This window comes from Seriola dumerili, unplaced genomic scaffold (genome assembly GCF_002260705.1).
Source record: "Seriola dumerili isolate Sdu_G_001 unplaced genomic scaffold, Sdu_1.0 BDQW01000442.1, whole genome shotgun sequence".
NCBI lineage: Eukaryota > Metazoa > Chordata > Actinopteri > Carangiformes > Carangidae > Seriola > Seriola dumerili.
Genome location: NW_019174697.1, coordinates 920,841 through 932,623, shown reverse-complemented (window position 1 = coordinate 932,623; position 11,783 = coordinate 920,841). Strand labels below are relative to the sequence as shown.

Genomic DNA, 11,783 nt, shown 5'->3' with positions numbered 1-11,783 from the left:
GCACTGACATGGCTAGATTGTATTCTTGTTTGGGTGCCTCTTAATGAGAAAATGGAAACTTTAACCTAATAAGATAAAAAAAGTGACATATATTATTGTGTGTCACATATGTAACTGTCTTGTATATTAGCCTGCTGGTAATTTCATTAACGAAATGGTAGGCCCATTAATAATCACATTATAGTGATGCCAGGAAATATTTTAATCTAACAGCAAGCACATGCGCACTGAATTGCATGTGAAGCTGTTACAGTAAGTCAAAGCAAAATCAAAGTTGCAACATATTGTCAATTAAAACAATTTGATTCTGATTTTGTTCTAAAACTTATGACTTTAATCTGAAGAAACTGTCTTAAATATCAGATATTTGCATTAGCCAAACAATCACTGGACAAAACAGAAAAGGTAGAACCATGAAATGTTCTGCATCTTTGCATGAAAAATGACTTGATTATCAGTTTCGTAAATTTCATAAACTGCCAACTGATATCAAACTCTATATCAAAGCATCATGTATGTATTGCTTCTAAAAACTTAATTAAGTAACTATATCTGTAAAAAAAAATGTACAATAATCTGAAAGGTAGTGGAGAAGAGGTTGAAAGTATGAAAAGAAAGTACTCAAGTACAAGTAAGCCTACTTGTACCACAGCACATTACTTGAGTAAATTTACACCCCACCACTGGGCACTATTAGCCTATTGAAAATATTGAAATGAGTGTAATTCATTTTTTTGTGGTGGCAGTGTTCTTCCTCCATAAGACTCTTCTTCCAATGATGCAGAATATCGCAGTAAATGCCATATGTGAGCGCGTGCGCACACGCACACACACACACACACACACACACACACACACACACACACACACACACACACAGACCTGCACCCATATGCTACAATCCAGTAAGGACGTCATCATGATCCCCCCTCTCTCATATCCAGGCTTTTATTATTACACGCAGTCAACGTGCGGGCTCAGCCGCTGAATAGTTTCATGTATGTTGTTTGTTTTCTTATCCTAGCTGGAACAGAAGCGTTAGATATTTTTAAAACTATATCTCAGGGTAAAGGGGGACACTGGCATAGCTTCAGCTGCAAGCTAACGGGAGCTTTAGCTCAGGATAGGCTACAGTGCAGCTGGCTCACTCTCGCAGCTAGCTAACGGTACAGCTGTTGACAGGCAGGGGCAACTCCACTCAAACTGCACCGACTCCTCGTCCATCCCGCTGCAGTAACGTTAACGGCCGAGGGGAGCAAATGAACGAGCTGGTGAAGAGTTTACCCTCCCCGACTCTTCCGGGGCTCCACCTGCCGTGTTTGGATACCTGCAAAGGCTGGCTCTTTAAATGGACCAACTACCTGAAGGGCTACCAGCGGCGATGGTTCGTCCTCAGTAACGGCCTGCTGTCCTACTACAGGTAACGGTAACTAACGGGTACAGCGACCGTTAGTGCTCGCCCTGGCCCAATTTGCAGCTATTCATTCGCATAAAATCAAAAATTTATGATCAAATTAATTACATGCATGGTGGCAGAGGTGGTCTGGTGAAAAATATGTATTTTTGAATGTTAAATTAAACTTTTTTTTCTGATCTGTCATCCGGCCCGAAGAGGGAGTGCCCTGAATGACGCAAGTTAAGCAACAACAAAAACCACTTGAGTCATAGAGATGAAAAATTACGATTTATAATTTCTATTAATAATAATACTTTACAGCTACATCCTGTGTCCTACAATATTTTTGACCTATTTCGTAATGATTTCACAGAAGAATATAATAAGCTACATGATTAAATGTGGGGTAGCTAACAAGTTGAACTGGAGTTAGCTATGTATGTAACAAAACTCTATAACAATGAGAAAAGCCTGTTCCTCTCCCTAAATTGTTAAAAAATAACTAGGTAAAGTTACAGATGGGTTAACATTATGACATAAAATACAAAATTATAACAAAATTATAAAACGGGTAAAATTTTAAATTAAATTAAACAAAAATTTGTTCTGTACATTACTACCCATTTTAAATGTGATAAAATGTGTCAGAAGCTACAAAGCTTGTCTCTGGAGAAAAGCTTTCTCATTGAGGCTTGATTGTCTGACAGACTTATTGGGATGCTATTTTAACTGTAAACTACTTTGAAATAATTCAGAAACAGAGCTGCCCCATTTCTTAAATGGAGCACATAACATGGACCTGAGCAGAGGGGCTGGAGTGTTCATCTTTTTCGTCTGCTGTCATAAACTGACATTAACAACTTTATGCTGTTTTCCCTCAGGACTCAGGCAGAGATGGCGCACACTTGCAGGGGCACCATTCCCTTAGCAACAGCACACATTGAGGTGGGTGACACCTGCCACTTGGTGTTAACCAGCGGTGGCCGAAGCTACCACCTGAAAGCCACCTCTGAGGGAGAGTGTCAGCGCTGGGTGTCAGCTCTGCAACAAGCCAAGGCCAATGCCACTCTCCTGATGCATCACTCAGGTGAGATGGGCAGTTTATATTCAGTGTGACTCGTATGTTTCAACCAGTACGACATGTTTGTGTTCATACATTTAATCTTGGCTGATTTTTAGCCCCGCAAAGAAGAAATTCTTTTGGAGCAATATATTCAAATTTGTTGTTCCCCTCAAGAAATGTCCCAGAATATCTACTTAAAAGGAAAAACATGTTTCACCTGAGAAAGATTGGGGTAGACAAACTAATTTTAGCTGCAACCTGAATGCAGGCTCCTGCAACCAAGACCCACTTACCTAAATACATTATTATCGCTGTATAGCCTTTAGTGTTATGTCAATGACAGGCCACATGAGGGCAGTGTTTAATATGTTTTGATAGAAATGGTCTGCATGTGTGTTATTTAATACAAAATCTACATTAAATCAGGTCATATTAAATGACTTATTCGTTCAGCCTTCATTTTTACACTATTCATATTTTACCACTGGACCCTATAATATAATATAATATAATATAATATAATATAATATAATATAATATAATATAATATAATATGCCTTCTATGACTAGGAGACATTTTCTGTTTGCTGCTGTCTAGCCTCTTTGTGGACGTTTTAAAGAACCAGGAACAAAGATGCACAGTGAGGTTTTTCCTCTCTCTCTTTCTGTCCCTCTCTTTTGCACAAATGTGCACAAACACACATGCAGCTACCTCCTCCCTCCCACTCTGTCTCCTTTCTCCCTCCCTGTCTCCTTCAGTATGACGACAGTGAGAGCTGAATGAAATGACCTTCCTGTAGACTCCTCCTTCCGTTCTGATAGCAGGAGGGGTAAGAAAAAAAAAGAAAGAGAGCAGGAGGGTGTGAGGATTTTCATTGAAAATATTTTTCACCATACACTCTGTGGACAATAGGGAGACATGAGTGCTGCCTTTTCTATGAGTGTCACCTTGTAAGTAACACGCTTATTATTATTTTATTAACAACAAAATTAGATATTTAATAAAAGCTGTCCGTCTGCTTTCATGCTTGCTTGCATGTTTATTTGTTTGTAATTGTGTGCAGTGTGTGTATGTTTGTGGAGTTCTCTAAGTTTTGCAGTAACCTAATACTGTATTCTGTGCAAATGTCTGTGTAAATACATTGATTGGATTTTCCTTGTACAGAATTTGCTGGAAAGTTAACAAAAATGGCACCATAAAGTCACTGCAGAACAGCAGAACAATAGTTAACAATCAGTCTCAGTCAAATGTGTCATGTTTCCTTGTATTTGTTTGCGACCGATTTAAATCCTACTTTTTCACAGGATTATGACATACAGCTGCTACAAGAATCATTTCTAAGATGCGTGTGCATGAAAGCACCTTTTAATGATGAGTAAAAGGTTTGCACATGCAAGATGCAAATCATTGTTTTCTGTTCTTCTGGCTGTATTAGCGTATGTAGATCATGACTGATGTGTGAGGTGTTTATGCTGTGTATGCCATTGTATAGCAATGGACTGGTAGTGATTACAGCCAAAATACAAAACAGAATTTACAGAGCCGAGCCCATTTGGAAGATTTTATCCTCTTTCAGAGGTTTCCCACAGTTCAGAAATTGTGTTTACAGTGCTGTCACTGTGTGTTTGGGCTATATTTTTTTGCCATTTATTATTGTAATCATTTTTAATCTTACCAAGGCTGTGCATGTTTATATCCTACTAATCTAATGTCTTATTCTTGAAAAAAATATTGGTAATGCTGACTATTTCACACAATTTTAAACAGAATAACTAATGTGTTTTTATGCATGTGCAAGCACAGACACTAATCCTTGTGTGTTTTGGTGAGGGGTGTGTGTGTGTGTGTGTGTGTGTGTGTGTGTGTGTGTGTGTGTGTGTGTGTGTGTGTGTGCGTGCGTGTGTGTGTGTGTGTGTGTATGTGTGTGTGTGTGTGATGTGATTACAGATTATTATTGCATGAGCCTTTGGTTATGGGTTTAGTGACAATAATAGCAGGTCAAATGAATTGGCTGAAAGTGGATTAGAACAGCAATAGTTAAACTAATGTTGCAGAAGTCATCAGGCACCTATGCTGTAATAGGCATCATATGACCACTACATGCTTTCCATTTTCCAGAATAATGATATGCAAAAGGTACATTGTGATAAAATTCTAACCTCTCTAACAAACATTATCCAATGAAATGTTTACAAGGACGAGACAATAAACAGTGCAGCAAGCTTTCAGCATGTTAATGTTAGACTTTGATTGCTGCATCTGTGTTGCAAAAGCTTGCAATGTATCCCCTGATTTTCAACTCCAAGTCTCTCTTCCCACACTGTGTCCATATTGGTGCTCCCTCTATCACCTGTAGGTGTATTTTCATGATTCAACGATGAGTCACCAATTTGTCTCAGACGCTCTAGAGTCCTGTGTGAAAAAAAATAACTCAGTAGTACACAGACCTCACCAGTGTGCCTTTCTGCTACATGTAAATTATTATTCTGTGAAGATGTATTATGGCTGAAGGGAGAGGTGCACATCCATAAAACATGTTGGGTGGCAAATGGACCCACATCTCAAATTCATTATCTAGTGTCTTAACATCATTAGCACCGTTAACATTAAGTCAAGTGAGATCCTTTGTCTCTCTACTGCATATGGGTCATGAAACCATTACAGATGCCAGAAGGATTTTTCACCCTCTTATTTTTAATCTTCTACTCTTGAGACATTGTTAATCCAGTTTGCCCTGATTGTTTTTATTCCTTTTCCCCTCTAATAGCGTGTAGTAGTTGGTCTCCCTGCTTTTGTACTCATAGGCAATGTAGACACTGGCCTAGATTCAGGAAACATGCTCAGGAGTTTGCAGAGTACAAACACAATCTGTTTCTTTTAGCAGAGAATAAAGGTTCTGACCTAGAAAAGTTCCATTACATAGGATGGAGGCAGTTATTTGCATTTTAAAGATGGATTATTTGTGTTTTACTAATGTAAATAAGGCTTTTTTAGGTGACTAAAAGATTTAGGTGACTTTTTTTCACTAAGGCTTTAATAGAGCACAATTTGCTCTATTAATCTCTCTAGCCCTTTGGCAGGTCTATTATTGCATACATATTATGCAGACAATCACTATTTTAAGCCTCACAATTGATTTAAAAGTCTGGTCAAGGTTTAGTACCAAAGCTGTAAGGCTGAGTTACAAGAAAATGTGTATCGATGTACACACAAAATAGCTGCAGTTTCCATGTGATGCCAAGGTGAAGGCAATTTTTATTTCAAAATTTCACTTGTAGTGATTTAGCTTTAATCTTGCAGTGGAACAGGAACACAAAAAATGTTTTGTCTAACTTTGTCTTATAGTGTCTAGATGTGAATCCAACGGGGTGAAATTTAAGGGAAATATTAACTTTAGATTTAATGTTCAAGATCTCTAAGAATCATTTTTATGTTATGGTGTCTGGTTAGAAGCCCAGTTTCCCTACTCTCCATCCACAATCCCTGAGACTGATGGCTCAGCCCATGCCAATAAGGGGTAGAGAGAGAAAGAGAGGAGGAAAACGGTAGTGCGTCATCTTTTTTTTGCTCCCTCTTCTGCTAAAAATAGCCTAGCCTCCTGATTGCACAGGACTACGTTTCCAGGGCAACAGTGTTCATTCACAGCTTTCCAATCTTGTAGAGGAAAGGGTGTGCAGGATCTGGGTGTGAAGTGTTATTATCTTCCTCCATCCGTTCGCCACTAACACTCTCTGAACTCATCTCAATCTAAATTTAGAGTATTTAAAATATCTTTCTCACTTTGTCTGATGAGAGATTCATTTCCTGTGTACTGCTCACTACAGTATATAATTTCACTACCATAAATGTCCAAATTATTCAAATATCATAATAACCTTTTCCTTTCTTTGTGTGAAGATGACTCAGGAGATGAAGGCCCTGTACCTCAGGAGGACCGTGCCCTAACCCAAGGGGTGCTCAAGACTCTGGCCAACAAGCTAGATGACCTGAGCACCTGTAATGAGCTGATAGGAAAGCACGGCGCCGCTCTCCAGCGTTCCCTCAGCGAACTTGAGGAACTGCGTGGATCCGCTGACAGCACAGACAAAGTGAAAGCTGTTAATGAGCGAGCCACCCTGTTCCGCATCACCTCCAATGCTATGATCAATGTGAGTTCACACTGTGCAAGCCTCAGCCAGTATAAAGCCACTCTAAATTGGAGACTGATCAGTTGCAAAAGTCTATTTTAATGAGGGAATGCAGCATGCGTGCTCTGCCTGCAGCATCTTTTCATGTTTGTTGTGTTCACACCTCAGGCTTGTCGTGACTTTCTGGACGTAGCAGAATCTCACAGCCGAAAGTGGCAAAAGGCTCTGCAGCATGAGAGAGAGCAGCGTCACCATCTGGAGGAGACCATCGAACAGTTAGCCAAACAGCACAACAGCTTAGAGAGAGCCTGGCGGGAGAACCCCACCTCATATACAGGTGAGACACATCACACTCTGTCTCCTAGACACTCCAGACATCCTCTTCTGTGTAGTGTTAAAGGCAAAGCATAGTCTCACAGAATAAGGATATGGCCCTCTTCTGGCCAGTAGTAGTGATGCATTTCTGTCACTGGAATGCATCTCTTTCAGTCTCATCATATCACATCTCAATTTTTAGTGCATTTATCTACATGGGAAGGCAAAATAAATGAAACACCTTAGCTTAGATTAGTATTTGATTTTATTGAGATTGTCAGGTAAGCTAAATTAACACGCAACACACACTTTGAGGCCATAGTTTGTAGCGTGTGAAGCAAATGTCTTATTATATGCCTTCAAATCAGTGTTGGTGAGGATCTTCTTGTGACCACTTTTGCTCTTTGTCGGCACAGTTTTTTTTCTATTTGACATATATTCTATACGTGCAACATTATATAATTTTGCAATATTTGCAATTTATACACTGAAGGCAGAAGGCTGAAGGCAGCAAGTTCTGTAAATTATCATAACAGACTAATACACAAGTGATCTGTATATTAAGTTGCCAGTGACCTTCCATAGAAACATAAAGCTACTTACATAGCAAACATTACCGAGCTATAAATAGGCTAAACATTTACTGCTTGAACTGCTGTTCACATTCACATCCACATCACATTCAAACATTGAAGGAATGTTAATTAAGTTGAATCAAGTCTCAAAAAAATGTTGCAGGGTTATTTTGTCAGATTCTAAATTTTCTTAACCATTGTATATTATGATAAGGTGTGACTGTCATTTGGCCACCCCTTGTACAGAGGCACTACATTATGTATGATGCACATATTGTGTATTTATAGATGTATAAGAGCTAACCTGTCCCTTTGTCCCTTGTTTGCTGCTGTAGGTGTGGAGCGGTCTCAGGGGGGGGAGGCGAGTGATGAGAATGATGACGCAGAGTTCTTTGATGCCATGGAGGACTCCCCTGCATTCATAACTGTGACAGCTAGTGGCAACATACAGCACAAGTGAGACATCATGTCTATACATAATAATCTCAGGGTCGTGTTCTACAGTAGATCAATCTACTACTTTGAACTGTATTTCAAATATGCTGCTTTTTCTTAGGCGCTCAGGGAGTAATCTGAGTATGATGAGTGGTGGAATGCCCAATGACTGGACTCACAATGAGAATGTAGGTCCCAAGTATACTGATATTTATAAAATAAAGGTAACTTTTTACTCAGTTGTCCTGTACACACAAAATTTCACTTCACTCTCACCATTCTGTCCTTTTCTTTGTGTGTTTCAGTTAGTACATAAACTAAAGCTTTGTGTTTTGTCTTTTTTTCAGGATACCTCAGGCACAAACCACATGCAGCTACGAAGAACAAGACGCAGCCGTATTCCTGACAAACCAAATTACTCCCTTAATTTGTGGAGTATCATGAAGAACTGTATTGGCAAAGACCTGTCCAAGATACCCATGCCTGTAAATCCAAAACATACTAGCTTTTTTTACATGTGGATTTGAGTAAATTCTACATATGGAATTATCTGGACCACTTACAAGAAGCCTTTCGTGTCTGTGTGTGATCTCAGGTAAACTTCAATGAGCCGTTGTCGATGCTGCAGCGTCTGACTGAGGATCTGGAGTACAGCGAGCTTCTGGACCGGGCAGCTCGCTGTGACTCGTCCCTGGAGCAGATGTGCCTTGTGGCTGCTTTTTCTGTCTCCTCGTATTCCACCACGGTCCATCGTACAGCCAAGCCCTTCAACCCTCTGCTGGGGGAGACTTACGAGCTGGACCGACTGGACGAGTATGGTTATCGCTCCATCTCTGAGCAGGTGAGACAAAAACATACACATTATATTCACTGTATTCACGTATACATATCCCTACGCACACATTTTACACACTTTAGTGAAGAACAATAAATTTATACACTGTAGGACGTCTATATTGCCTCTACTGACACCAGCCAATACCATTCACTCTCAGGTCAGTCATCACCCACCAGCTGCTGCCCACCATGTAACGTCACAGCGAGGATGGACCCTGTGGCAGCATATCACTATTGATAGCAAGTTTCGTGGGAAATATATTTCTGTTGTGCCATTAGGTAAGCACTGAAAACAATCAGATATTTGCCCTGATGTAGTTCATGTTGTAGTTCAGTATATTATACAGTATACCACCACAGCTGGTCTCTAAATACACACAGAATATGTGTGAGAATATGAATAATTAGTTATATTCAAGTAATTATAAAACTATAATGTCACATGCATTGTTTTCGTCCCTGTAGGAAACATTCACCTGCAGTTCCACTCGAGTGGAAACCACTATGTGTGGAGCAAAGTGACATCAACAGTACACAACATTATTGTAGGAAAACTTTGGATTGATCAGGTGCGTTCCTCTCAAGTGTTTCCTTCCTTTAATTGTCAAAAACACAAACAGTTTCTGACTTTGTGTGTGTGTTTGTGCATATTTTTAGACAAGTAAAACAGTGAAAATGACTTATAATAGAGACCTTCTAAAAAACAGTTTACTCCAAAAGAAACTGAGTTAGGTTGCAGAAATGTAATTTGCTTGTCATCAATGAGCAAGTGTGTGTGTGTGTGTGTGTGTGTGTGTGTGTGTGTGTGTGTGTGTGTGTGTGTGTGTGTGGATTGCGTTACAGAAGAACGTCATTTGGATCATAATACACTTTTAAGTCACATCTGGTTTTCATGCTGTCTTCCTGTCTGTTGCTGTTGGCAGTCTGGGGATATTGACATTGTAAACAACACCACCAAGGACACCTGCCGTCTCAAATTCTCCCCCTACAGCTATTTCTCCAGAGAAGTCCCACGTAAAGTACGTCCGTTTTATTTTTTCATTCTCTAACAGACAGCTAGCTTCTTTGTTGGTTGTTCTCATTCAGATTTCACTGCATTTACAGTTTTACACTTGCCAGAAGGTGGATGTGTACAGCTACACAAGCCTGAGTCAAAACTCTACAAAACTGTTTTAGCAGATCAAGCATCTCTCTTGCCTAATATGCTTAACACATCATGTATCCTCTATCCTTAGTGCTTGCCACTGTAGATCACCTTCAAGAGGTATCTCATTCCTGGAAAATGTTTGTGTCATAATATCAAAGTGCAAAATTGTTAAATGATTCAAACACACCCAAAATCTGAAAGAATTGTCCAAATTAGAGATAAAAAAAACTAAGAAAGGTAGTACCCAGCTGGGAATATGTCAGTACCTAGTGGTCAGAACGTGCATGTAACTGATCTCTTCCTGTGTGTCATTTTCTCTGATGTCTCCAGGTGACAGGAGTGGTAGAGGACAGAGAGGGCACAGCCCATTACATCCTGTCAGGAACCTGGGATGACCGGATGGAGAGTGCCAAAATAGTGGACAGCAGCCAAGGATGTGGAGGTTCTGAAGGCAAACAAAAGACGGTTTATCAGACTCTTCAGCCCAAACTCTTGTGGAAGAAATATCCTCTCCCGTATGTTTATTTTATCTATAACATTTCTACCACATCTTGATGATTGAAAGTGGCATTTCAACTTGCCCCTCCCCTTTGTGATCTACCCTCTCCTGTTTCTCTCTTCCCTCTATCTGACCTTTTGCCTCTTCTATCTTTCACTTTCCAGAGATAATGCAGAGAACATGCACTTTTTCTCCTCCCTGGCTTTGACTCTGAATGAACCAGAAGAGGGTGTTGCGCCCACCGACAGTCGTCTGCGGCCAGACCAGCGGCTAATGGAGGCAGGTCTGTGGGATGAAGCAAACGGCCAGAAGCAGCGACTGGAGGAACATCAGAGGCTGGAGAGGAAAAGAAAGGAGGCGCAAGCAAATCAGGCTTTGGAGGAGGGTGAGGACAAGGAAACCAACATGAACAAGAAAGATGATAGAACATAGCACATACATAGTTTTCACATTACTCACACTAATAGTAATACAGATTATGGGTTCGTGAATCTAGATACAGAATATTGTGTGTGGAGTTTGTGTGTCTGTCCATGGGCAACAGCAAAAACTACACTTCCAAATGTTCCAAATGTTATAGTATAACATACTATTTGAAACAAAACCAGAGGCTGTCGATCTCCATGCTTCATTTTGTTCCTGTATTCTTCAAAAAGTGGAACATACACAATATTAAATCGTCTTTTTCCAGACAGAGTTCTGTTACATTCCTTATGAAGGGTGCAATATTTAGAGAGCATGGAGAAAGTATAACTTTGTGATATTCTGGAAAATAGTCCATATTCAAGCAGTTGTCTTAAGAAACGTGATTCTGTGCCAGTAGGTCAAGATATCGAGGGTTATCAGCCACTGTGGTTTGAGAAGAGGACAGATGATACAACAGGAGAAAGCACTTACGTCTACAGGGGCGGCTACTGGGAAGCCAAAGACAGACAGGACTGGAGCCAATCCCCCGAGATCTTCTAAGACAAACTTTCCTCCGACATCATGGCATCAGGCAGGCTGAGTGGCTCCTCCTTATGTAAGGATACTCTGTGAGTTATGCACAGTTGTTTGTTTGAGTGTGGATATGTGTGTGTGTGTGTGTGTGTGTGTGTGTGTGTGTGTGTGTGTGTGTGTGTGTGGTGGTTGTGTGTGTGTGTGTGTGTGTGTGTGTGTGTGTGTGTGCGTGCGTGCATGTGTGCGTGCGTGTGTGAATGGGCCAGCAAGTGGAAGTAGCCCTCACTTCCAGAATTTTAAGCACAAATCAAGCTCCTGCTTCCAGTTACTAATCTACTCACTTCTGTTCTATTATCGCTTGTGTTTTCAGAATGCATGGCCTCAGTCTGTGTGTATGCTTCAGCAGGGAACTAATTTATCAGAGAACATATAGTTCATATGTGCGTGTA

General features: G+C 40.3%; 1 protein-coding gene across 1 annotated transcript; it reads left to right on the top strand.

Annotated features, from left to right (window-relative positions):
- Positions 1–1,085: 1,085 nt before the first annotated feature.
- On the top strand, positions 1,086–11,470 carry LOC111234178 (oxysterol-binding protein 2-like). Its single transcript, XM_022762132.1, has 14 exons — positions 1,086–1,420; positions 2,278–2,483; positions 6,358–6,608; positions 6,756–6,924; positions 7,813–7,933; positions 8,034–8,100; positions 8,260–8,397; positions 8,508–8,753; positions 8,908–9,028; positions 9,215–9,318; positions 9,673–9,768; positions 10,227–10,411; positions 10,560–10,780; positions 11,219–11,470. The coding sequence occupies exons 1-14, from the start codon at positions 1,260–1,262 to the stop codon at positions 11,359–11,361; spliced, it is 2,229 nt and encodes a 742-aa protein (XP_022617853.1). The 5' UTR covers positions 1,086–1,259; the 3' UTR covers positions 11,362–11,470.
- The last annotated feature ends 313 nt before the right edge of the window (positions 11,471–11,783 follow it).